Raw genomic sequence first — 27,602 nt, 5'->3', positions numbered from 1 at the left:
TTTGGTCTGTCTCACAAATCAAGGTAAGAAACTTTTCTTTATTGTAGGGTATATTTCCAATCATAGTTTAAGAGTTGGTGTTTTGGGAGTCTCTCAGTGGCAGAGCGTTTGGCACGTTATCAGGAGGTGTCTGGTTTGATTCCAGGAGCCCTCAGCACTGAAGGTCACTTTTATGGTCAGTTAGAAACCACTGTACTTCCACCACTGTCTCGTACAGTGGTGGAAGTACTCACTTTTGTCACTGTAGTCAAAGCACAGATACAGAATTAAACAAATACTCAAGTAAGTTTTGAAATACTGCTCTAAAAATGTACCTTTAAAGTATTTTACACAGATTTTTGAAGAATGTTAAAGTTCGACAACATTTTGACAAAGAATTGTGCTGCTCTTTTGAATTTTATGAGTATATTTTGGCTTTAGCAGCAGAACATAATCATAAACCTGCAAAAAAGTTAACGTTAGATAACTTCACTAGTTATAACGTTTAACTGTTAAGCTTTTATTTCATGTTGTGCCCTCCTTTATTGCTTTATTGAACACGTTAGTATTCTGTTTTTCTCGCTGTAGAAATGACGGACGCAGAGAAGACACAGGAGTCGATAGACGGCGAGAGTCCGTCAGAGCAGGTGTACGAGAGCACCGTTGAACTGACCAAAGCCAGTGATGTTGACCCGTCCAAACTGGCAAGCCTGGGCGCTCTGAAAGCCGCCGCCGCAGACCTCCACGTGATGAGTCAATTTGAAGATCTCATGTCAACGTGGCACAAGGAGATCGAGAAGGTCGGTTATACTTTATCAGCATTTTGTCGTTCTGATATTATGTTCGGCTAAAATATTGCCTTTTGTTTCGCTCGTAAGGCTCTACTCCAGAACGACGGGCTGAGGAGAGTTGACTGTTCCGAAGGACCGCTTTCCGAGCTAGAGTCCTGGAAACAAAAGTCTGTGAACTTTGACGCGATCATGACTCACATCAGAAGCGCCGAATGCAAAGCCGTGGTCAAGGTCCTCAATCTCGCCCGCTCCAAAACGACAAAGGTACGCACTTATTTCACCCATTCCCAGTTTTAACGAGTAACCGAGACACACAAGTAGTTTCACACTGTTGGCGTGCTTGTTTATGAAAGGAAAGGCATGAATCAAAAACAGTCAAAATGAATCAAATGTTTAATCCCTGCCATGTACAATTCTAATACAGATAACAGAGTGCTTACCAAATCTGTCCTCAGTCGAATGTGACGGCGACTTACACGGGCGTTCCAGAATTGCGCCCTGTGATTCCCTGTGCGCTCAAACAATTTATAAATTTTGATATACGCCGTGATATGAAGGTTGACGGCTTCTCTCAGTATTGTTCCAATCGCCGTTCTATCGCACAGAGATGTCCTTGGGTCTGCAGCTTTCTCCTTATCTAGGAATGTGGTCTGTGTGAGGCCAGTTTCAGCACAATTTAGAATGACTTAAATTAATACAATCTAAAGTTAATATAGTTGGTACTCCCTTATTATATCCAAGTACAGTTTTAATACAATTAAGTAAAGTTAATATTTGGCATTCCCTTCAACACGTTGACCTGCCGTAGACGTGGCGCGCTCTGGAGGCCAGGGTGACGGACTGCGTGCGCGAGGCCAACGACAACGTCGCGTTTCTGAGCACGTTGGAGAAAGTGTGGCAGCCGCTTTACAGCAACGACCCGGTACGTGCGGGCGAAAGGGGGAGGACGACGTCGCGGGCACGTTCGAGCTCACGTCTTACTCTCCGTCGCAGGTTTCAATGATCGAAAGCGTGCGGAGCGTGTTCGACACCATCCTCGGGATTTACGACGTGTCGCTGTACTACGACACGGACGAGAAGCGGGCCATACCTTTCGTGAACGTAAGTATAGTCCGATTACCGTCGAGTCCTTGAGCAGCACGTTCAGAATCGGGACATTGACGAAACGTTTTGCAGGCCACAAATCAAATGCTGAACGCGTGTAGAGAGTACATCACTGAAAATGGAAAGTATAAGATATGGGACCACGATCCAGAGATTCTCATCCAAAAAATACAGGTAACAACGACGCCGAAATGATTGTACACGATGCGATTATTGACGTAAGACTTACTGTGAGTTATGTGCGTTGCAGGAATGTATCGCTTTGTACAAAGAATCCGAGTCTTGCTTCGAAAAGACACAGGAGAGTCACTCGAGGAAGCTCAAAGTCCCGAAGATCGTCATATTCGAAAGATTTCACACGTTTTGCCAGAAGCTTGAAAAGGTGCGATATAAACGACAAACGCCCTCATCGTTCACGCACACGTTTAACTTACCGAAAGAACTGTCTGCGCGGTTTTGCAGATCACGCAGGTCATCTCTGTGTTCAAGACGTTCGAGACCCTGCTGGAGTCCAAGCTCGAGGGCATCGAGTCGTTTGCCAAACAGTTCAACACGATGTCGTCGAACCTGCGAGGGAAACAGTATGACATACTGGCTCCCAACAACTCGGAATTCGATCCGGATTTTTCCAAGTTCATGGATCACATCAGCGAACTGGAGGTTTTTATTGGATTTTGTTTAACCCCCAAAACAACTATATCCGCAGTTTTTTTCTACGTCTGATTTCGTTTCATGCTTTCTTCATCTGCAGAGGAAGTTATGGAATTTCATGAGTTCGTCCTTCAATAAAATCATCACGTCTCATCACGCTCTGCACTTGCTGATGCGGTAAGTCACGCGTTCTTCACCTTAGAATGACATGCATTCAACTTTAAAAACTTTGACCGCGACATTCTTTCTGTTTAAAGGTTTCAGAAGTTCAACATTCCCTGTTTGAACGCCAAAACGCCGGATATTTTGGCTCGCATTCTCCAACGTTACGCGGACGAGCTGGCCTTTGTGAACTCGGTAGCTTGTCATATTTAAAAAGATAATAGTGGCGCGTTAAACAAAGACTATGAAACGACTATGCTTCTCTGTGGATTTGTTGCAGTTGTACGCCAAGGAGAAAGACGACCCCCCCCTCGCCAGAAACATGCCCCCCAGAGCCGGGAGGATCAAGTGGGCCAAGAATCTGTACAAGAGGATCGAAGAACCCATATTATACATCCAAGTGCGTAAAGGGTTTAAACTGCACATTTTGTTAAAGCGTGCGTAATTTAACGTTGATGAAACTGCTCAAAAAGGCCAACTCGGACATCCTGCGAGGCCGCGAGGGACGCAGCGTGTTCAAGATGTACAACCAGACGGCAAAGGCTTTGACCAGCTACGAGGCCGGTCTCATGAGGGAGTGGAAGGAGGAAGTGGTGCACTTCACGGGTTTGTCTTTCTTTGGAGGTCGCTGCGTTTGGGGCCGCGCTCTCCGGACCCAGAGACACAGCTCTGCTTCTTCTTTGTGCCCTACAGCCTTGAACAATACGCTTCTTCGACGGCATCCGACGACCGAGGAGATCCTGCTGAACTTTGACCCGAAGGTGACCGAGATCATCCACGAGTCGAAGTGTTTGTCGCGGATGGGACTGGAGGTGCCGGCGCAGGCCACGCTGTTGGTCTCGGCCGAAAGAACGCTCAAGGCCAATCGCAACAGGCTCCAGGTAAGTCTGAATACCCCTCGATGCATGAAAACTCCCTGATGCAGACCCCCTGATGCAGACTCCCTGATGCAAACCCCTGATGCATGAAAACCCCCCGATGTAGACCCCCAATGTAGACCCCCCGATGTAGACCCCCGATGTAGACCCCCTGATGCTGATCCCCTGATGCTGATCCCCTGATGCTGACCCCCTGATGCTGACCCCCTGATGCGGATCCCCTGATGCTGACCCCCTGATGCAGACCCCCTGATGCAGACCCCCTGATGCAGACGTTGATGATGACCTCCATTTGCTTTTTTTACTTTTAGGAAATTTTGGAAGGATATGAGAAGACTTGTCAGAAGATACCGTCAGACTTCAGTGAACTGATGGCTCCAAAAGTGAAGCAGGTGATCCTCCTTCAGGAGAAGTCGATCAAGTGTTTTGAAATGTCTTAATGACCGTTTGCTTTGGTCATCAACAGGTTGAATGTGCCCTTCGCCCTGGGACAGCGCTGCTCACATGGTCTTTTGCTCACCTGGACACATTTTTTCAACATGTTGATGCTGCTCTGTTTGACCTGAACCAGATCTTACAACAAGTATGTGGACAAATCCATTGGAGGAGTCGTTCTCCATGTATCCATGTATCCATGTACACATGTACCCATGTATCCATGTATCCATGTACCCATGTATCCATGTACACATGTACACATGTACCCATGTATCCATGTATCCATGTACCCATGTATCCATGTACACATTTACCCATGTATCCATGTATCCATGTATCCATGTACACATTTACCCATGTATCCATGTATCCATGTACCCATGTATCCATGTACACATTTACCCATGTATCCATGTATCCATGTACACATGTACCCATGTACCCATGTACCCATGTACCCATGTATCCATGTACACATGTATCCATGTATCCATGTATCCATGTACACATGTACCCATGTATCCATGTACACATGTACCCATGTATCCATGTACAAATGTACCCATGTATCCATGTACAGATGTATCCATGTATCCATGTACCCATGTATCCATGTATCCATGTACACATGTATCCATGTATCCATATATCCATGTATCCATGTACACATGTATCCATGTACACATGTATCCATGTATCCATGTACACATGTACCCATGTACCCATGTACACATGTATCCATGTATCCATGTATCCATGTATCCATGTACACATGTACCCATGTACCCATGTACACATGTACCCATGTATCCATGTACACATGTACACATGTATCCATGTACCCATGTATCCATGTATCCATGTACCCATGTACCCATGTACCCATGTACCCATGTATCCATGTATCCATGTACCCATGTATCCATGTGTCCATGTACCCATGTACACATGTATCCCTGCACACATGTATCCATGTATCCATGTACCCATGTATCCATGTACCCATGTATCCATGTATCCATGTATCCATGTATCCATGTATCCATGTACCCATGTACCCATGTATCCATGTATCCATGTATCCATGTACCCATGTATCCATGTATCCATGTACCCATGTACACATGTATCCATGCACACATGTATCCATGTATCCATGTACCCATGTATCCATGTACCCATGTATCCATGTATCCATGTATCCATGTATCCATGTATCCATGTACCCATGTACCCATGTACCCATGTATCCATGTATCCATGTATCCATGTACCCATGTACCCATGTACCCATGTATCCATGTATCCATGTATCCATGTATCCATGTACCCATGTACCCATGTACCCATGTATCCATGTATCCATGTATCCATGTATCCATGTACCCATGTACCCATGTATCCATGTACCCATGTATCCATGTATCCATGTATCCATGTATCCATGTACCCATGTATCCATGTATCCATGTACCCATGTACCCATGTACCCATGTATCCATGTATCCATGTATCCATGTATCCATGTACCCATGTATCCATGTATCCATGTACCCATGTACCCATGTATCCATGTATCCATGTATCCATGTATCCATGTATCCATGTACCCATGTACCCATGTACCCATGTACCCATGTACCCATGTACCCATGTACCCATGTACCCATGTATATATATCTGTATTTTATGGCTCTGCTTTAGGTGCAGAACATCTGTGACACCCAGATAGAGGAGGTTTTAAAGGACATTTCAGAAATGGTTTTGATTGAGATGCCAGCGACTCCGACTAGTATAGAGCATCTGATCTCCAGGAACAAAGTATGTTATTCATCATATTCTGTTTGTTGTTACACCATAAAAGTATTAAAACTTTTTCTCCTTTAGTCTCGATGTACAGAACTTTCTGAATCACTCAACAAAAAAGTCAGTGTCATTAACTCAGCAGCGAGACAGTTTGGTGACATATTCAGGGAGGTCCATGGATTAAAACACATCCAAGCAGATCATGGTATGTCCACTCTACGCAACATTATCAGAGTTTGATTATTAAATGATTAATAAATCTTTGTAGTTCAGACTTTGGCGCTCACAGAAGACCTGGACGACAATTACATTGAATTTGAGAAGGTACATTTCCCTTGGCAACCACATTTACCTTTGCCTTACCTTATTTTTCTATTAAAAAAATAGCAAACAGCTTTTTTAAATGGCCGTGGCTGGAGAGCCGCGGCGCGGTCAAATGGCCGCGCAGTTTCAGAGACCGAGGCATTTCCCTTATAGCCATTATACCCTCATGGCTAACCCAACCTTAACCTTAACCCTAACCTTAACCCTAACCTTGACCCGGCGCGGTCTAAAACAGCGCTAAAACGCGGTCAAATAGCGGCGCAGTTTCAGGAGCCGCGTCGCGCGGCCGGCACAAAAATAACATGGCAGTTTCGGCCGCGCGCCGCGGCTCTGCAGACACTCCCTTTTTAAATATCTTTCTTTGCAGGAATTCCAAAAGCTCTACGATAACATCACCGCACAAGTCCTCGACACTCTACTTAAAATAACCATGTTTTCTCTCGAGATCGTACGAGATCGAGTTATCCCAAAGTAAGTGTCTTGAATCTGTCGTCGTTATCCTCAAAGGTGCATTTTACATTCAAGTTTGTGTTCATTGTAGATACGTAGTAAAAAAGTTTAAATGCAAGGTCAAGACCAAGATTGACCCTTTGGTAAAGGTCGAAGTCTGTCTGGTCGGCCGCAGCGTGGTGAGTTCACATTTTGCACACGTTTTTCCGAAACGCGCAACAGTTTTGACATAAGATGTTTCCAGGTGATGGTCCCCACGTTGGAAGAGAGTCAAGCGGGGTTAATCCAAATACGAGACATGGTGCTCGACGTAAACAAGGAGATCGTCTGCTGGAACCGCGATTGCAAAAGCGAAGGTGACAAAGAGTTCAGACCTTTAAACCTCACAGCGTCACATGTCTTCTCCAACACGCACTGCCCCCGCCGAATACGCTAACAGCCAACACATACTTCTTGCAGACGGGGAAATGATCAATTTTGACGATAAAATTAGCAAGCAAGAGGACATCAAAAGTATCTGCGGTGAACTGAAGTCGGCGCTCACCTCTCAGAAAGTGGCCGACGTCCTGGATCAGTTCTACGCCTACAGAGCCCTTTGGGAGGAGGACAGAGACGCCAAAGTCAAGGTTCGTTTTTAGTTCCCCGCTCGTGCCGCGGTCCGACCGTTTTCTTTTTTAATCACCGCGGCGTTCTGCGTCAGGAGTTCATGGAAAGCCCCGCGTCGCTCGTCCAGATACAGAGCGAAATCGAGCGCTACGACGACACTCTCCGGGAGATTCGGGAAATGAAGCCCCACATCGTTTTAAAATCCTTCCAGCTGTCGACAGGTGAGAAGCTATAAACGGGTGCATTTCAGAGTACGGCGTTTCGAACGTCTGTTGTTTTCGCTCAGACCCCATAAAGGAAACGCTGTCGGGAGAGACCAAAGCCTGGAAACAACTCCTGTGCAAACTGCTGAAGGAGGATTACACGCAGAAGGTGGAGGACACCAGAAGTCACCTGCAGGAGTGCATGTCGCGGCTGTCCAAGCCCGTCACGGATCTGGAGGACGTGCACTGCGCCATGAAGGCCTTGACCGAGCTCAGGGACGCCGATATACAGACAGAGATGACGCTGATCTCCATCGAGGTAAAGTGTTAAGTATAATGCAAAAATGTAATGACACAATGACACGGACTCTGCTCTCGTGTAGGAGGCCTTCGATATGCTTCGAAAATCTCAGACTGAAGTCACCGAGACAGAGTGGGAGAGTGTGTCCGAACTCAAACGTTCGTTCCAGCAGCTCCGGGCCAAAGCGGTGAGGAAAAACGAAACCGTCTGTATCACGTCACGTTTGAGTTTGAAATACCAATATATATGTTTGCCTTTATCTGCAGAAATCGGTGCAGAACGAGCTTGTTCTGAGGCAACCTGAGTTCAAAAAGAACCTTTTGGAGTGTGTTTTCGTGTTTAGAAATAATGTGGATACGTTTATCGAGCAGTTTGATACCGTAAGTTTTGTTCAATCGAAACCATTATTAGCTGTAAATGAGAGTTTTACTATAGTCTTTTTTACACATTTAGGAAGGCCCCTTGGTTGAGGGAATCGCCCCAGTCGAAGCCCATCGCAGACTCAAGACTTGTCAGGTAATGACATCAGCATTTTAGTCTTTGTGATATTGTTTAGTCTGTGTGAAAGTGTTTTTGCTCATTGTCCAGCTAAAAGTTTTAAACTAAAAAAAAAGTAAAACTTTCTCTTTTCTTCCATTGTGTTGAAATAACTCCTTCCTCAGGCAACATTTGAACCGTTATGGACAAATTTCACCACCTACACGTCGGGGGAGCAGCTTTTTGGCTTGCCGGTCACAGATTACGAATGTCTACATGAGAAAAAGTAATTGGACGGTGCAAATATCATTGCTGTTTGTCTGAGCCTACTGTAACTGTTCCGTGTAATCCCTTTAGAAAAGAGCTGGATCTACTTCAGAAACTGTACAGCCTTTACGACACGGTGATGACAAAGATCCATCGATATTTCAGCATACTGTGGAAAGACGTGGACATCGATAAGATCAACTCAGAGCTTTCAGAGTTTCAGAACAGGTGCTTTTCTCTTTCACTGACACTTCCGTGGCGCTCATTTGCCGTCGTAAGTAGTAACGTCCCGTGTATTTTAGATGCCGCAAGTTACCCAAAGGTCTGAGGGATTGGCAAGCCTACTTTGACCTTAAAAAGACCATAGACGACTTTAACGAGTCGTGCCCCCTGCTGGAGATGATGGCCAACAAGTCCATGTTGTTGAGACACTGGGAAAGGATCGCAACTCTGACGAAACACCCTTTTCCTGTGGAATCCGACAAGTTTGCGCTGAAGGATATCATGGAAGCTCCCCTGCTGAAATATAAGGACGATATCGAGGTTTGAAACCCCTTCACGAGCGTGATCTGGCTATACTTCATGTGGATTATCTATGTTTCATTGATGCATATTGTTCGTGTCTCCAGGACATCTGCATATCAGCCGTGAAGGAGAAGGACATCGAGGCAAAGTTGACCCAAGTGAAAGAGACCTGGGTGGGCCAAACTCTGAGTCTGATTCCATTCAAAGACAGAGGCGAGATGATACTGAAAGGAGCAGAAGCTTCAGAGATCCTCATGACCCTGGAGGACAGTCTGATGGTGCTCGGCTCGCTGCTGAGCAACAGGTGATCGCACTCATCCTTTTGTCTGGCTCTCTCCGCATCTGAATATGTTTTTCACGCTTTGTACACGTGTGACTTACAGATACTGTGCATATTACAAAGCGGAGATCCAAGACTGGGTTTCTAAACTTTCGATTTCAGCTGAGGTCATTGAACAGTGGGTGACTGTGCAGAATCTGTGGATATATTTGGAGGCAGTATTTGTAGGGGGAGATATTGCCAAAGACCTGCCACAGGTAACTGCTGTTTTTATTGAGAGAATTTAACGTTAACAGATTAAAAAATGATGATGAAACCTTTGTCCCCAATGGTAGGAAGCCGAAAGGTTTCAGAAAATCAGCAAGACCTGGACTGGACTAATGGATCGTGCACAGACGGTGCCAAACGTGGTGGAGTGTTGTGTTGGCGATCCCACTTTAGTGGACCTTCTACAGGACCTACTAAAGCAGCTGGAATTCTGTCAAAAGTCTCTTGCCGGGTATTGTTTCCTTTGGTGTTTGCTGGCAGATTTAGTTTTGTTTTGTTGTTTAGTAATGTCTATTCTTTATAAAGTTATCTGGAGAAGAAGAGGCTTCTGTTCCCACGCTTCTTCTTTGTATCTGACCCGGCTCTTCTGGAGATTCTGGGACAAGCCAGTGATTCACACACAATCCAGGTTTGTATTTTGCCCTTTTTGTGGAACTTCCAAATATATATAACAATATATACAAATAAAATGAAGATGACGCTCCTGTCTCTTTTAAGGCACATTTGCTTGGAGTGTTTGACAATGTCAATGAAGTGGAATTTCATGCTCAAGACTATGACAAGATTTTGACCTGCATTTCACAAGAAGGAGAGAAACTTCCAGTGAGTTATATTACAACAGTTTGTATTCAATATGATTAAAAAATAAATTAATTTATCATTTTGTGTCAAATATAATTCTAGTAATGCAATATATTGAGTAATTTGAAACTGGTTGTAGCTGGACAAGCCGGTCATTGCCCAGGGAGCAGTTGAACTATGGTTAAGTGAACTTCTGCAACAGCAGCAAGCTTCACTGCATTCTGTCATCAGAGCTTCAGACCAGGAGATCAACGATGAAGACTTTGAGCTTCTACCTTTTCTTAACGCGTTTCAAGCCCAGGTTTGAGCTTTCTTTGAGAATATCTCTATTGTCATTACCATGACACCCAGAAAAGGGACTGGTCACTTTTCACATGTTGTCCTCTGCAGACCCGTGTCTTTAAAAAAAATGACATTTTCTTTGTAGGTGGGCCTACTTGGCATTCAGATGCTTTGGACACGTGATGCAGAAGAAGCTTTGAAAATGGCTGACTTTGATAAGGAGATCATGGCAGTGACTAAAAAGAAATTCATGACTCTGCTCAGCACCCTCATCAAACAAACCACTTGTGACTTAACTAAGTTTGACAGAGTCAAGTTTGAGACGCTCGTCACAATCCACGTGCATCAGAGTGATATTTTTAATGACCTTGTAAGAATTATTTTATTAATATTATGACATTGTCACATTTATTATTCTAATTATATAATTGACTAATATAATCCTCTTTTCCTTCCTTAAGGTTAAATACCGTATAAAAACTCCTAGTGACTTTGAATGGCTGAAGCAGAGCCGATTCTACTACAGGGATCATATAGATAAAGTCATAGTTTCCATCACAAACGTGGACTTCATTTATCAGAATGAGTTCCTCGGATGCACTGACCGTTTGGTCATCACGCCGCTGACTGACAGGTCAGAGGTCGATCAAACTAAAGATCTTTTGGTCCTTCCAGTAAATATGAACAGGCTTTTTGGCTCACAGGTGCTACATAACCTTGGCTCAGGCTCTGGACATGAGCATGGGAGGAGCTCCTGCAGGACCAGCTGGAACTGGCAAGACAGAGACCACCAAAGACATGGGTCGCTGCCTGGGCAAGTACGTGGTGGTGTTTAACTGCTCTGACCAGATGGACTTCCGAGGGCTGGGCAGGATTTACAAAGGTATCAGTCTAATACTAGTACTCTGTGTACTGTCAGTGAAGGACTCTCACTTCTCCATCTCATGTCTCTCACTTTGTGGTCCAGGTCTTGCCCAGTCTGGTTCTTGGGGCTGCTTTGATGAGTTCAACAGAATAGATTTACCCGTGCTGTCTGTGGCAGCTCAACAGATTTACATTGTCCTGGAAGCTCGTAAAAAATGCAAAAAAACCTTTATCTTCACTGATGGAGACTGTGTGGATCTGAATCCAGAGTTTGGCTTGTTCATCACAATGGTAGAATGTTATTCATTTGAAAAGTATAGCTTTCGGATGACATTGACAAGACTAAACGTATAAACCATATGCCATCAGAACCCGGGATATGCTGGTCGCCAGGAGCTGCCTGAGAACTTAAAAGTCCAGTTCAGAACAGTGTCCATGATGGTTCCTGATCGACAGGTTTGTTCAACCGGTTTAGATGCATTAAGTTGAGATTCATCAACGCCCTTACACGTGTTTCTTTTTAGATCATCATGAGAGTCAAACTGGCCAGTTGTGGATTCAATGACAACGTTATCTTGGCCCAGAAGTTCTTTGTCCTTTATAAACTCTGTGAAGAACAACTGACCAAACAGGTAAAACACTTGTGGCTTAGCGTGTCATTTTTTAGTTGCTGTCGTGTCGTTGAAGCTATCCTAAAACTAAAAACGCTGTATCACGTGTTAGGTACATTACGATTTTGGCCTGAGGAACATTCTGTCAGTGCTGCGAACTCTTGGCGCTTCTAAAAGAGAGCGGCCCGACGACACCGAGTCCAGCATCGTGATGAGAGTGCTGCGTAACATGAACCTCTCCAAACTGGTACGTACCGCGGACACTTTCGCCCGCCGTCCTCAACAAAACGCCTTTGTTCTTGAAAGCTGTGGCCGTCGCTGTGTTCCAGGTGGACGAAGACGAGCCCCTCTTTCTCAGTCTTATCAACGATCTGTTTCCTGGTATTCAACTGGACGAGAGCACGTACACCGAACTGCAAGCCGCGGTGGCCAATCAAGTCAAGCTCGCCGGGCTCATCAACCACCCCCCGTGGAACCTCAAGCTGGTCCAGGTACTCCATGAGTCCTTGCCCTCCTGGACGCCGCATTAGCCCGTTTCTTTCGCAAAGCCATGCCTTGCTAATCATTATCTAATCAGCGTCAGTTGTATGTATGTATGTTTTTTTAGAGGACAACAATAGGCACTTTGTTTAGATATATAAATATGCAAACAAAACGCAAATATGTCCGTGTATGATGAGGAAATGATTAACAGCAACACACATAAATCAAACTGAATTTTCTACACTAACATTTATCGCTTTTTTTCCACGATACTCAAGACAAAGCTACGAATGAATACGATCCACATTTCTACATCGTATTCACTGTTTGTATTGCTCGCAGCTTTTTGAATCGTCAAACGTACGACACGGTCTGATGACGCTGGGCCCGAGCGGCGCCGGCAAAACGACGGTCATCCACACGCTAATGAAGTCCTTGACCGAGTGTGGAAAGCATCACAAAGAGATGCGCATGAACCCAAAAGCCATAACCGCTCCCCAGATGTTCGGACGCCTGGACGCAGCCACCAGCGACTGGACGGATGGGATCTTCTCTACTCTTTGGCGAAGGACGCTAAAAGCCAAGAAAGGTTTTCATTGTTTGATTATATGTTGAGGATATACATGGATCGCTTGCGTTTACAACATTAATACGCAACTCTCGCTCCTCAGGTGAATTCATCTGGATCGTGTTGGACGGTCCGGTGGATGCTATATGGATCGAGAACCTTAACTCTGTGCTCGACGACAACAAAACGCTGACGCTGGCTAATGGTGACCGTATCGTCATGTCCCCGAACTGCAAGCTGGTGTTTGAGGTGCACAACATGGACAACGCTTCCCCTGCCACCGTGTCCCGAGTGGGCATGGTCTTTATGAGTTCGTCGGCGCTGAGTTGGAAACCCATTCTGGAGGTCGCTTATGATATGACAGATGATTAAAGTAATGTTCTTGCACAAAACCACCAACATCTGGTATTCCTTTTTTTTAGGGATGGACTCTCAGAAGCAACGTGAAAGAAGCAGACAGTATTGTGGCTTTATACGACAGAATATTTGAAGACGCTTACTTGTACATGAAGCAAAATCTTAAGCCAAAAATGGAGCTGCTGGAGTGCAACTACATAATGCAGGTATTTATATCTGAAAAATGAGCTGATAACGACAAAGACAAACGCTTAACTCAACAGATAACTTGTCGCATTTGTCGGTCCTCAGTCTTTAAACCTGCTGGAAGGCCTCCTCCCGACCAAAGAGACCGGGGGCCTTTGTGGCAGCCACCACCTGGAGCGCCTCTTCGTTTTCTGCTTGATGTGGAGTCTCGGGGCCGTTCTGGAGCTGAACGACAGGGAAAAGTTTGAGGGGTTCGTCAGAGATCACGAGAGTAACATCAACGTGCCCAAAACGAAACCGGGGGAAACGATCTTCGAGTACATGGTCAGCACTAAAGGTACGTGTGCCGCTTGCCCCCAATGCATCCCTGTACAACGGAAACGTGTTGGGGTAAACGTGTTGCGCTAAACGTATTACGGTAAACGTGTTGTGGTAAACGTGTGGTAAACGTGTGGTTTCAGGGGAATGGTGCCACTGGGAGGAGCACGTCGGAGAGTACACGTATCCTACCGATCATGTACCAGAGTATGCCTCCATCCTGGTGCCAAATGTGGACAATACCCGGACGTCCTTTTTGCTGGAAACGATCGCTAAACAACGAAAGGTCAGTTCACTATCAAGGACCACAACCCCAGCTACGACGCAAAGTGTATTGTATTGGCGTACGAGAAACATGAACGACACAAACGGACTGAAATGGCTGCCGTTTTGGGGCATCTGGCGATGAGGGCTGTAGACTCGCGGGCCTCGATACCCCCATCTAGGAGATAAATTAGAATCGCTTATGACATGGATTCTCTGTTCCTTGTAGGCTATGGTGCTGATAGGAGAACAAGGAACTGCTAAGACGGTCATGGTTAAGAGCTTTACGCAAAAGCAAGACCCGGAGACCGACCTTTCCAAGTCTCTGAACTTTTCTTCGGCCACTGAGCCCATAATGTTTCAGGTAACGTCTCTTTGCTGCTTAAGGTCACTCCCTTACGCTTGTTGGTTTCCACTTATGTTTCCCATTCCGTTTCTATTTCCACAGAGAACAGTGGAGAGCTACATCGAGAAACGCGTCGGCAGCACTTACGGACCACCTGGGGGACGTAGAATGACCGTCTTTATTGATGATATAAACATGCCGGTTGTGAACGAATGGGGGGATCAGGTGAGGATTCGGTCTGAACTGCACGTCAAAGTTTTCCAAAGGTTTTCTCTTTTGTACTGATGGGCTTCCCTTGCAGATCACCAACGAGATAGTCCGTCAGATGATGGAAATGGGCGGCATGTACAATCTGGACAAACCCGGAGACTTCACAACTATCGTGGATGTGCAGATACTGGCGGCCATGATTCATCCCGGCGGAGGGAGAAATGACATCCCACAAAGACTCAAGAGACAGTTTACGGTTTTGAACTGTACTCTTCCGTCTAACACCTCCATTGATAAGATCTTTGGTAGGAATACACTCCTAATAATACTCATAATAATCTGATAAAACTTCACATTTAGGCTAAAGGTTTGTGCTCTCTTGATCGCAGGTGTGATCGGCTGTGGATATTTTCATCCAGCAAGAAATTTCCAGACAGACATAACCAGCATGATAACGTGCCTTGTGTCCGCCAGCAGGATCGTGTGGCAGTGGACCAAGGTAAGGGGCTTGTAGATGATGCTTTAAAGGCGCAATGGACGATTTTTTGGCCCAAATCTGAGTCTCATTTCCTCGTGGGGTAGACTGCCGATTAGTCCTGCCAAGTATCAATCATAGGATGCACCTACTGCTCACCTGCAGCCGCGTTCTGGCTCGTCCCCAGGAGAGCAGCACGTTTCCCTTCTCGCTAAGCGCATTGATCTATCATAATATAGTTCCCTCAGTGTACAGGACAAAATTAAGACAGAGAAAGACAGTTCGAGCTGGCTCAGAAGAGACGGAAATCTACAGGGGACGAGAGATGAGATGCGATCCGTCGCGCTAATAAACAAACGCACGTGTGACCGTGAGGCTGTTGTTTCAGTCCGCACGGGGGGAGTGCACATGCGCACTTCCGCTTGAGTTCTCAAATCGGCGAAAAATTGTCCATTACGCCTTTAAGATACATATATAGGTACATATTTTTTAACATGACTTTTAATGTATAGGTAAAGATGCTCCCAACCCCATCCAAATTCCACTACGTCTTCAATTTGAGGGACTTGTCCAGGATCTGGCAAGGAATGCTCAACATCAAGGCCGACGAGTGCAATAGTATTTCTACACTCTTGGCCCTTTTCAAAAACGAATGCACTCGGGTCATCGCTGACAGGTACGCCGCCGCGGCAACGTTGATCTGTTTGACACAAGAAGGAGAATAGTAGTATAAACTGAATGCCTTTCCGTAGGTTCATTTGTGCTGAAGACAGAGACTGGTTTGAGAAAGCTGTCGCTCGTGTGGTCAACGAGCACGTGGATTCCAAACTGGTTCCGCAGTTGCACCCGGAGCCGTATTTTGTCGATTTTCTGAGAGATGCGCCGGAACCCACGGGAGAAGAAGAAGACGACGCCAGTTTGGACGCACCGAAAATCTATGAACTGGTAGTGTGTCCTCTGCCGCTGACGGGGTTTAAGATAAGATAAGATAAGATATTCCTTTATTGTCCCACATGGGGAAATTTCATTGGTGCAACGCAGGTAGATACAGAGGTAGATACAGAAGAACAGATCACTTATAGGAAGTCTGAAAAACACTTTCAGTAGAAGATCTCCTATAAATAAATAAAAACTCCCATAGACAAATAAATAAATAAATAAATACATAAATACCATTGCATGTGATCACAACATTAATTGCACATGAATATGTGTCACGACAGCACATAGATTGCACATGAATTTCACAGTAATTGCACATATGACAGAATTGCACATCAGTATTAGGTTAGGTCAGTATTGCGGGTGTTCAGTACTAATAGTTTTTGTTATAAAGTCTGACAGCAGCAGGAAGGAAAGACCTACGGAACCTTTCCTTCACACAGCGAGGGTGGATCAGTCTCTCACTGAAGCTGCTCTCCAGAGCGGAGAGAGTGTCCTGCAGGGGGTGACACTCATGGTCCAGCATAGATGTGAATCTAGCCAGGACCCTCCTGTCCCCCACCTCCTGCACCGAGTCCAGAGCGCAGCCCAGGACGGAGCTGGACTTCTTGATGACTTTGTCCAGCTTCCTCCTCTCCCTCTCTGTGATGCTGCTGCTCCAGCAGGCCACACCATACAGGAGGGCTGATGCCACCACAGAGTCGTAGAAGGTCTTCAGGAGTGGCCCTGTCACTCCAAAAGACCTGAGTCTCCTCAGGAGGTAGAGCCGACTCTGGCTCTTCCTGTACAGTGCGTCTGTGTTATGAGTCCAGTCCAGTTTGTGGTTCAGATGAACACCCAGGTACTTGTATGAGTCCACTCTCTCAATGTCCCGTCCCTGGATGTTCACTGGTGAGGGGGCAGTGGAGTGGCGTCTGCGGAAATCCACCACCATCTCCTTGGTCTTCCCGGCGTTGATGAGGAGGTGGTTCCGCTGACACCAGTCCACAAAGTCCTGCGCCAGTCCTCTGTACTCCGCGTCATCGTCGTCCGTGACGATGACATGAGGACACAGCTGTCCGTGTCATGTCTGAAGTCTGCAGTGTAAAGGGTGAAGAGAAAGGGCGCGAGGACAGTGCCCTGGGGCGCCCCCACACTGCAGGTCCGAGTGTCAGACACACAGTTCCTGGCTCTCACAAACTGGGGTCGGTCTGTGAGGTAGTCCAGGATCCACTCTGCCAGGTCATACTCCACACCAGCCGTCTCCAGCTTGTCCCTCAGGAGCAGCGGCTGGATGGTGTTGAAGGCGCTGGAAAGATTGAAGAACAGGATCCTCATAGAGCTGCCAGGCTTTTCCAGGTGAGAGAGAGAGCGGTGCAGCAGGGAGATGACGGCGTCCTCCACTCCGATGCCAGGCCGATATGCAAACTGCAGCGGGTCCATGGCTGAGCTCACGGTGGAGCGGAGGTGGTCCAGGACTAGCCGCTCCAGTGTCTTCATCAGGTGGGACGTGAGAGCCACTGGCCTGAAGCTGTTGAGGTCTTTGGGGCGCGGTGTCTTAGGCACAGGTACCAGACAGGAGGTCTTCCAGACCTGTGGTACCACCCTCAGCTTCAGGCTCATGTTGAAGACATGCTCCATAACTCCACACAGTTCATCTGCGCAGGACTTAAGGAGCCTGGGGCTGATGCCGTCAGGTCCTGCTGCCTTCCTCACTTTAATCCTCTTCAGCTCACTCCTCACCTGTGCTGCTGTGACAGTCAGTGGTTGGCAGGGGGACCGTGTGCTGGGGGGATGGGTGAGTCCAGGCGAAGTGGGGAGCTGATGGTCCGGGGCAGATAAGCGAAGAGGAACAGATGCAGGGCATTGTCCAGCTGTGGAAGAGGGAGCATGCAGCTGTGCAGGGGGAGGGGCGGGTGACCGATCAAACCTCAAGAAGTGAGCATTTAAATCATTCACCCACTGTAGATCCCCCTCTGTCTGGGCAGGGGGGATTTTGAAGCCCGAGATGGTTTTCAGGCTCCTCCACACTCCCTGAATGTTCTTTTGCTGCAGCTGCTCCTCCATCCTCCTCTTGTAGCCGGCCTCAGCCTGCCTGATCTTCCTCCTCAGCTCCTTCTGCACAGTCCTCAGCTCCTCCTTGTTCCCTGACCTGAAGGCTCTCTTCTTCTCCTTCAGCAGAGCCTTCAGTTCACGGTTAATCCATGGCTTGTTGTTTGGAAAACACCGCACCGTCCGGGAGGGAACAATGTTCTCAAAACAAGTTGATGTAGTCCGTGATGCACTCTGTGATGGTGTTGATGTCCTCCCCATGTGGATCATAAAGCTCAGTCCAGACAGTGGTGCTGAAGCAGTCCCTCAGAGCCTCCTCGCTCTCAGCAGACCACATCCTCACCTCACGGGACACCACAGGCTGCCTGCGCACGATGGGTTCATACACAGGCCTCAGATGTACAAGGTTGTGGTCCGAGCTGCCCAGGGGAGGGAGGGGGGAAGAAGAATAAGCCTCCTTGGTGTTGGCAAAAAACAAGTCCAATGTTCTATTCTCTCTGGTGGGGCAGGTAACCCCTGGGTGTATGTTGGTAGAACAGAAGAGGGAGAAGCGTGGTTAAAGTCACCAGAGATGAGGAAGAGAGCCTGTGGATGCTGTGTTTGCAGCCTACAAGTGCAGGAGAGCAGTGCTTCACAAGCATTTTCAGCATTGGCAGACGGGGCCACATAGACTGCGATCAAAATCACATGTGAGAACTCCCGGGGCAGATAATATGGCCTCATGCCAATAGCCAATAGTTCAATATCCTTGTTACATAGCTGCTCCCTCACTGTGCAGTGTTCGGGTTTGGACCAGCTCGTGTTCACATACACCGCCAGACCTCCACCTCTTTTCTTCCCGGATTCTCTCGTTCTGTCCGCCCGCAGCAGATGAAAATTGTTCAAACCTACAATAGAGTCTGGCATTTCTGCTGTTAACCAGGTCTCTGTGAAAATCAAGACGCTGCTGTCCCTATACATCCTCTGGGACCGCATGAGGCTCGCTATTTGAGTACGTTTGTTTGAGTACACGTTTCGCTCTGTCTGACCGATCTGTGGTTCACCAGGTGCCGTCCTTTGAGTTCCTGTCCGAGAAGCTGATGATGTATCAGACCCAGCACAACGAGATCGTGAGAGGCTCGCACCTGGATTTGGTTTTCTTTAGGGACGCCATGACACATCTTGTCAAGGTCAGAACATACACAAGAATAATGAGAAAATACATATATAAGAATAATTATTGAATTGTCCATTTTATGTTCTCATTTGTTCAGATATCCCGCGTAATTCGAACCTCTAATGGAAACGCCCTCCTTGTGGGCGTTGGAGGATCGGGGAAGCAGAGTTTGACTCGTCTCGCTTCGTTCATCGCTGGATACAACATCTTCCAAATCACACTCACAAAGTTGGCAATATACATTTACATTACACAGAGATAACGATAGAAATGTCCACTAAATATGCTTTTGCCTATTTTTCCAGGACATACAACGTAAGTAATTTCATGGAAGATCTGAAGATATTGTACAATGTAGCGGGGGCTGACGGCAAAGGCATCACATTCATCTTCACGGACAATGAAATCAAAGACGAGGCCTTCCTCGAGTATCTCAACAACGTCCTTTCTTCTGGAGAGGTTAGAGCACGTCGTCTTTGTTTGATGTATCGAGCCGCACTCAGCCATCGCAGTACTTCTTCAGGTAATACGCTCATCATGTACTTGCAGGTATCCAACCTTTTCGCCAAAGACGAGATAACGGAAATTACTCAGAACTTGATCCCGGTGATGAAAAAGGAGTGTCCCCGAATCCCACCCACCTTCGACAACCTCTACGACTACTTCATCTCCCGATCCAAAAAGAACCTCCACGTGGTTCTGTGTTTTTCACCAGTAGGTCACAGGGCAACCTCTTTTGTCCGCCCGGTATGTCGACTGTCGCGCCAATAATAACTGCGTTTGTGTTTCTGAAAAGGTCGGTCAGAAGTTTTCCTCGAGAGCGTTGAAGTTTCCGGGGCTGATTTCCGGTTGCACGATGGACTGGTTCACGCCTTGGCCCACGGAAGCTCTGGTGGCTGTGTCCAACTATTTCCTGTCAGATTTTGTCATGTATTGTTCCCCCGAAGTGAAGTCCGCCGTGATGACCACCATGGGCACATATCACGACAAAGTATCAGAGACGTGCGAGATGTACTTCGAAAGGTGAGGTTCAGGCAGACCGGCTTCGATCAGTTACGTGAGCACAGTCAGTATTTACGCTCATTATGTACGTCCACGTTCCACAGGTTCAGGAGAAGAACTCACGTCACCCCAAAGTCCTACCTCAGTTTCATAAACGGGTATAAGTCTTTGTACGGCGAAAAGCACAATTACATCAACACATTGGCCGAGCGCATGAATGTTGGTAAGCATAAAGCGCCGTAATCACGTCCGAATCGCATTTCGTTTGAGTCTCGTTCTGAATGGTGTTTGTAATTCAAGGATTGGCAAAACTGACGGAGGCCAGTGAATCTGTTGCTCAACTTTCCAAAGAGTTAGTAGTTAAAGAGCAGGAGCTGGCAATAGCATCTGTTAAAGCTGAAAAGGTACGGTAAATATGAATGACTGGGATTAACTTGTGAGGTGTTAACGTTCAGTGTAACGAACACTTTGACAAAATGTACTGTAACATGCACTGAACGTGAGTCTATGGCTTTTCAGGTGGTGGCAGAAGTAAAGGTTAGCGAAGCGGCTGCGACCATCAAAAGGAATGAGGTCCAGACTGCCAAAGATCGAGCTCTGAAAATTGTAACAGAAATTGTTAAAGAGAAGGCCATTGCGGAGGAGAAGCTTGAGGCTGCAAAACCAGCTTTAGAGGAGGCCAAAGAAGCTCTGAATGTGAGATTATCTGTGTTATTCAGCATTTACTTCATTCAGCACATTTTGGAGCACTATATATTGTAATGCATATGTTTCATATTTTCAGACCATCAAACAGGCTGACATAGCCACTGTGAAGAAGCTGGCGAAGCCACCGCATCTGATTATGAGGATTATGGATTGCTGCCTTCTTTTATTTCAAAAGAAAGTGGATGTAGTAACTCTTGATCCTGAACGGCCGTGTGTCAAGCCATCATGGTCAGAAGCCATGAAGGTAATGCTTCCTTTTTACAATCAGAAACCCTTACTTTGGCATAGAATAGGCAAGGTGAATTAAATCAACTTCTACTTTGTTTCAGTTGATGAGTGCATCTGGATTTTTGTCAAACCTCCAAACGTTTCAGAAAGACACAATTAATGAAGAAATTGTAGAGTTGCTTGCGCCATATTTTTCCATGGATGATTATTCACTGGAGAATGCAAAGAAAGTTTGTGGTAATGTAGCAGGACTTCTTGCCTGGACCAAAGCTATGGCCACATTTTATGGAATCAACAAGGAGGTTCTGCCACTCAAGGTAAAGTGACTGTGTTTATTGGATTTGCAATGGGACAGTGCACATACATGTGTTAGTCTAATGTGCCAGAGTTAGCCATGCAGGCTAGTTTTCAACTGTAGCATCATCTAACAAAGCAAGTGTCATTTCTTTTCGTTTAGGCAAACTTGGCCATACAGGAAAAAAAGCAGGAACAGGCTGAGGCTGTTTTGAACGCGTCTGAAGCTGAACTGGCCGAGAAACAGGCTGAATTTGATATTGTGAAAGCCAAAAGTGACGCTGCTACAAAGGAGAAACAGGTTTGTCCTTCCAGTTTACTAGAATACTTACTTTAATGCATTTTAAAAATTACAACGTGGGCGTATGTCTTTTAGGACTTGCTGGATGATGCATCTTCATGCAAGAATAAAATGCAGGCTGCATCTGCTCTTATTGATGGTCTGAGTGGAGAACAGGTCCGATGGACAGAACAAAGCCAAGAGTTTAAATCACAGATCAATAGGTATATTGTAGTAACACTAGCCTGTTTTATCTGAGGTTTCTGTATACCCTTTGTCTTTGACCTACATCTTTGTTTCTCTGCAGACTTGTGGGGGATGTGCTTCAACTCACTGGTTTTCTGTCGTATTGTGGACCATTTAACCAAAGTTTCAGAAACATGTTGATAAAAGAAATCTGGGAGGCTGAGCTCAAGATCAAGAAAATCCCTTTCACAGATAACCTTAATCTTATTTCTGCCTTGGTTGACCCTCCCACTGTAAGATCACAAACCAATAGTTCACAGTTCACCTGCTTTTCACCAACAGGACTAATACGTCTGTTTCACTTTTTTGAATGTGTTATAGATAAGTGAGTGGAATCTCCAGGGACTGCCAGTAGATGATTTGTCAGTGCAAAATGGCATCATTGTTACCAAGGCAACACGATACCCCCTGTTGATAGATCCTCAGACACAAGGCAAAGCCTGGATTAAGAAAAAGGAACATGAAAATTCCCTTCAGGTATGGCCCTTGTGGAGTAACAGTTTGATCACCTTCAGTCTTTGAAACTACATTATGTCGGTTTCAGGTGACATCACTTAATCACAAATATTTCCGTACGCATTTGGAGGACTGCCTGTCCTTGGGACGCCCCTTGCTTATTGAAGATGTTCGCGAGGAGCTTGACCCGGCCCTTGACAATGTTCTTGACAAAAACTTCATAAAATCTGGTACAAGTTACAAGGTAAAACATACAATTACTAATGTACTTCATTTGTGAAAGGTTTGTACTCATTTCTAAATGTAATTTACAGGTTAAAGTAGGAGACAAGGAAATAAATGTCATGGATGGATTTCAGTTGTACATAACAACCAAACTCCCAAATCCAGCCTACACGCCCGAAGTGAGCGCAAAGACATCGATCATCGACTTCACCGTCAACGTGCAAGGTTTAGAGAACCAGCTGCTTGGACGGGTCATTCTTCAAGAGAAACATGTCAGCATCAATTGTTTATATATATATGATTCAATATATACAATTATATTGTTAATACTAAATATATTGTATTTCTATAACAGGAATTAGAAGCAGAGAGGTTGTCTCTGATCGAAGATGTAACTGCAAACAAGAGGAAGATGCAGGAGTTGGAAGACAATTTGTTATACAAACTCAGTAGCACAAAAGGTAGAACTTGACCTCTGTTTTTCCATCACATGAAGTCATTATATGACATTAACACATGCTTTTATATTGTAATATAATATCAAAGGTTCCTTGGTTGATGATGACTCCATGATTGGTATTTTAAGTACCACAAAACAAACTGCTGCTGAAGTGAGTGTAAAGCTCAGCGTCGCAGCAGATGCAGAGCTCAAGATTAATTCAGCTCAAGCTGAATATCGGCCGGTGGCTTCTCGTGGGAGCATCTTGTACTTCCTCATCACTGAGATGAGCATGGTCAATGTCATGTATCAGACCTCACTCGGACAGTTCCTGAAGATGTTTGACCTGTCGCTTGAAAAGTAAAGTCTCACAGATATTAGTACCTCCTACTGAGATGCCAAAGTACTGCATTAACAACCACTATTTTGCCATTCTAGGGCAGAAAAGTCTCCGAAAACTCAGAAGAGAATTGCAAACATCATAGCGTGTCTGACATTTGAAGTGTTCAGATACACAGTCCGAGGCTTGTATGAAAACCATAAGTTCATCTTCACTCTGCTCTTGGCTCTCAAGATTGATTTACAGAACAACAAAATAGAACATTGCAAGTTCCAAACACTTATTAAAGGTACGGTAATGTAGGATTCAATGATACAGTATTTATTGTATATATATATATATATATATATATATATATATATATATATATATATATATATATATATATATAATACATTATACATGATATATTACATAGGGGGCGCTGCTCTGGACTTGAAAACCTGCCCTCCAAAGCCATTCAGCTGGATCTTGGATATGGTTTGGCTGAATCTTGTAGAACTCAGCAAACTGGAAGAGTTTATTGACATTATAAATCAGGTGAGACCCATTGTCTTTGGTAAGTTTGCTCTTGTATTCACGTGTTTATTTCACATATATTTTTCTGGGTTGAAGGTTCGTCAAAATGGAAAAGGATGGAAAGCCTGGGTGAACGCCGACGCTCCAGAGGAAGCGCCGCTGCCAGACGGATACGACTCGCTCGATGTGTTCCACAAACTGTTACTCATCAGGTCAGCAATTGTACATACAATACATATTGTTTTAATTATTAAATGTAAAAAAAAAAATAACAATTCAGTTGCAAAACAAAAATATTTCACCTTCACCACATACTAAACTAAATAATATTGATCAGAAGAAACAATGAAAATAAATGAACCAAAAACAACACCAATGTGTTTTAGAAGGCCATATATTTCTTTCCAAAATTATTTTATTAATTTATGAAAACATGTATTAATTATTTATTCTTTTTTTATTGATATAATTGTACATACTTTATATAATTGTATTCAACAACATTGTAATGGTCCTCTCTAAAGGGTTTGGTTGTTTTGTGGTACAGGTCTTGGTGCCCTGACCGTACGTTATGTCAGGCCCTGAAATACGTGGAGAACTCGTTGGGGGCCAAGTTTGCCGAGCCGGTGATCCTGAACCTTCACGGCACTTGGGAAGAGGCCGACCCGCGGACGCCATTGATCTGCTTCCTGTCCATGGGTTCTGATCCGACGGAGCAAATCGAAGCTCTTGCTAAGAGACTTATGCTGGGTACTCACGTTTATCTGCAGTTGTCCTCTTTAACTCTGTACTGTAAATGTCAACGTGTGCTGTTCTCATCCAGAATGTAGGGCCATATCGATGGGGCAAGGACAGGAAGTGCACGCGAGGAAGCTTATTCAGACGTCAATGGCACAAGTATGTATCCGTTCATGATTGAGAATGCTCTACGCTGCGCATGGAAGGAAGTCTCACATGTGTCTTGACTCTAGGGCGGCTGGGTGCTTCTGCAGAATTGCCATTTGGGTTTGGAGTTCATGGAGGAACTACTGGACACTATAACGGAGACAGAGAAAATGCACGACAGCTTCAGAGTGTGGATCACCACCGAGCCCCACGATCTGTTCTCTATTACGCTTCTGCAGGTACGACTGTCAGTTTGTACCCAAAATGTCGTGTTGGCGAAATGGCCACGCACCACTTTTTTTTTATCCCCCTGTACCTCTTGTAGTGCTCAATCAAGTTTACCAACGACCCGCCGCAAGGAGTGCGCGCCGGCTTGAAGAGAACGTTTGCCGGGATTTCGCAAGTGCAGCTTGAAGTCAGTAACTTGCCTTCGTGGAAGCCGTTGCTCTACAGCGTGGCCTTCCTTCACACGGCCGTCCAGGTACCGCCTCACCACTCCTTCACGCACTTTATCATGTATGGCACGTTCTCATCGCTTTCCACGTGCCATGTAGGAACGGCGCAAGTTCGGACCGTTGGGCTGGAACATCCCCTACGAATTTAACTCGGCTGACTTTACCGCGAGTGTTGAGTTTGTGGAGAATCACCTGGACGAGTGTGGAAAGGTAAGGTTCTCACAAAGGTACTCGCAAAGCTTTGAGTTCAGTGTTTATTTGAAGAGACAATGCAAGAAGACGTTGAGCTCACGGGAGTTCCGCGGTTCCATCACTAACGCAACTGACGTTTTCTTTCCGCTTAGGATGTGTCCTGGGTAACCGTGCAGTACATGATCTCTGAGGTGCAGTACGGCGGGAGAGTAACGGACGATTACGACAAACGGCTCCTACAGTGTTTCGCCAGAGTAATACATGGAACATACATCTCGTTCAATCCCAGTTCTTTTTTTCTCGACTCCGTTTTACCGTTGTGCCTCTCTCATATCTACAGGTGTGGTTCAGCAAGAAGATGTTCGATCCCAATTTTTGCTTCTACACGGGTTACAACATTCCAGTGTGCACCACCGTAGAACAATACATGGAATACATTCAAAGCCTGCCAACGGTGGACTCGCCTCAGGCTCTAGGTCTACATCCGAACGCCGACATAACGTAAGGAGAATATGTCAGCCTCGCTTGCATTTCTAGGGTGGGTTTTCACTGATTGCGTTTCTGAACGTGCGACTCACATCTACGCAGGTACCAGACAAACACTTCCGCTGAGGCCCTCGACACGATCACAAATATACAGCCGAAGGAGAGCGGAGGAGGATCCGGAGAGACCCGCGAGTCCATAGTGTACAGGATGGCAGAGGACATGTTGGATAAACTGCCCAGAAACTACGTGCCCCATGAGGTAAGCGCTTCGACAAAAGCGCCCGACAGACGCTCACTCGTTTGGATGACGGTGACACACGTTTTCCTCGAAGGTGAAAGCGAGACTGGTGAAGATGGGAGCCCTGAAGCCGATGAACATCTTCCTACGTCAAGAAGTGGATCGGATGCAGAGGATTCTTTCTGTTGTGCGCACCACCCTCACGGATTTGAAGCTGGCCATCGACGGAACCATCATCATGAGCGAGGTAAGTTCAATCCATGTTAAATGCTATGTTATTGATGTATTTAACGACTTCAATCATCAATCATTTTCCTCCTACAGAACCTCCGTGATGCTCTGGATAAAATCTTTGATGCTCGTATCCCAAACATTTGGAGGAAGATCTCTTGGGAGTCGTCTACACTGGGTTTCTGGTTCACGGAGATCCTGGAGAGAAACAAGCAGTTCTACAGCTGGGTGTTTGATGGACGGCCCAAAACCTTCTGGATGACGGGCTTCTTTAATCCTCAGGGTAAATTCACTGTTTGTACTTTTGTTCACGCTTATTCATATCAGTATGGCCCAGGTTATCGGGGATTAATCATTGGCAGCAGAATGCGTACATGTAGCTTCAAGTCTTCGTATTATTGATTGCGGCAGGTTTTTTGACGGCCATGAGACAAGAAGTAACCAGGGCCAACAAAGGCTGGGCCCTCGACACAGTCACCCTGACCAACAAAGTGCTCGAGCAGACCAGAGAGGAGATCACCACATCTCCAAGTGTAAGACAAAAACTCGCTCATTGTTCTGATTCAGCCAGATATTTGCCCGGGTTTGGTGTCATTTTGTGTTTTTGTTGTTGTAAAATTAGGAAGGAGTGTATGTCTATGGCCTCTACCTGGACGGGGCCGGATGGGATAAGAAAAACGGTCACCTCATCGAGTCGTCTCCAAAAGTGTTGTTCACGCTGCTGCCGGTCATCCATATGTATGCGGTCAACTCCACCGCCCCCGTGGACCCGAGGCTCTACGTCTGCCCCGTCTACAAGAAACCGAGACGCACTGACTTGAACTACATCACAGCCGTGGTGTTGCCTACAGTCCAGTTCCCAGACCACTGGATAATGCGTGGAGTCGCACTTCTCTGTGATATCAAATAAACTATCCGCCGGGGGTCTCCAGCCTATAGCTCGCCAACTATGGGTCTCCAGCCTATAGCTCGCCAACTATGGGTCTCCAGCCTAGAGCTGGCGACACAGGATGCTGGGACATTGTCAAGTGCCTATGAACATTGTTTAATCGGTTCTCACTGTCGCCCTTTGAGGCAACCGCTGTTGTGATTTCAGACATTTCAAAATAAATTGAATTGAAAGCTGTTCAAAATGGAGCCATGAGCTACCGGTAGCTTTACTAACTGGCGTCTTGTGTAACATTATGTCCTGAA

At 45.8% G+C, this 27,602-nt stretch overlaps 1 protein-coding gene across 1 annotated transcript; it reads left to right on the top strand.

The window, feature by feature from the left end:
* The first annotated feature begins 569 nt into the window (after positions 1-569).
* Positions 570-27,333, top strand: LOC140355776 (dynein axonemal heavy chain 8-like). Its single transcript, XM_072440427.1, has 85 exons — positions 570-779; positions 858-1,034; positions 1,579-1,692; positions 1,764-1,871; positions 1,947-2,048; positions 2,125-2,256; positions 2,337-2,534; positions 2,626-2,702; positions 2,783-2,882; positions 2,968-3,087; positions 3,161-3,293; positions 3,381-3,568; positions 3,877-3,957; positions 4,032-4,148; positions 5,708-5,824; positions 6,501-6,604; positions 6,675-6,762; positions 6,828-6,939; positions 7,043-7,209; positions 7,284-7,410; positions 7,476-7,711; positions 7,776-7,880; positions 7,960-8,073; positions 8,147-8,209; positions 8,356-8,456; positions 8,528-8,665; positions 8,740-8,980; positions 9,067-9,266; positions 9,346-9,499; positions 9,578-9,741; positions 9,816-9,918; positions 10,008-10,112; positions 10,231-10,392; positions 10,519-10,743; positions 10,835-11,007; positions 11,078-11,256; positions 11,341-11,528; positions 11,607-11,693; positions 11,762-11,869; positions 11,961-12,095; positions 12,178-12,339; positions 12,674-12,920; positions 13,003-13,244; positions 13,322-13,462; positions 13,548-13,779; positions 13,904-14,046; positions 14,254-14,388; positions 14,473-14,595; positions 14,672-14,885; positions 14,970-15,079; positions 15,568-15,731; positions 15,808-16,000; positions 19,075-19,197; positions 19,282-19,412; positions 19,490-19,643; positions 19,734-19,898; positions 19,981-20,207; positions 20,291-20,409; positions 20,487-20,590; positions 20,706-20,882; positions 20,971-21,138; positions 21,224-21,439; positions 21,580-21,717; positions 21,793-21,920; positions 22,004-22,175; positions 22,264-22,419; positions 22,487-22,642; positions 22,713-22,895; positions 22,979-23,084; positions 23,170-23,422; positions 23,501-23,691; positions 23,821-23,942; positions 24,018-24,133; positions 24,469-24,671; positions 24,745-24,818; positions 24,893-25,045; positions 25,132-25,287; positions 25,361-25,471; positions 25,606-25,707; positions 25,794-25,954; positions 26,042-26,198; positions 26,272-26,424; positions 26,502-26,691; positions 26,820-26,941; positions 27,031-27,333. Exons 1-85 carry the CDS (start codon positions 570-572, stop codon positions 27,316-27,318), a joined length of 12,834 nt encoding a protein of 4,277 aa, XP_072296528.1. The 3' UTR covers positions 27,319-27,333.
* The last annotated feature ends 269 nt before the right edge of the window (positions 27,334-27,602 follow it).

This window comes from Eucyclogobius newberryi, unplaced genomic scaffold, assembly GCF_026437365.1.
Source record: "Eucyclogobius newberryi isolate DKJ021-1_F unplaced genomic scaffold, fEucNew1.0.hap1 SCAF_12, whole genome shotgun sequence".
Taxonomy (NCBI): Eukaryota; Metazoa; Chordata; class Actinopteri; order Gobiiformes; family Gobiidae; genus Eucyclogobius; species Eucyclogobius newberryi.
This window is presented reverse-complemented; position numbering and strand designations above follow the sequence as displayed.

What these genes read in the sequence shown, in the direction of transcription:
- LOC140355776 (XM_072440427.1), top strand. Translation starts at nt 570, where the DNA reads ATGACGGACGCAGAGAAGACACAGGAGTCGATAGACGGCGAGAGTCCG. An exon ending in CGCTTTACAGCAACGACCCG is followed by an intron (nt 1,693 to 1,763) that starts GTACGTGCGGGC and finishes TCTCCGTCGCAG; the next exon opens with GTTTCAATGATCGAAAGCGT. An exon ending in GGCCGAGCGCATGAATGTTG is followed by an intron (nt 20,410 to 20,486) that starts GTAAGCATAAAG and finishes TTGTAATTCAAG; the next exon opens with GATTGGCAAAACTGACGGAG.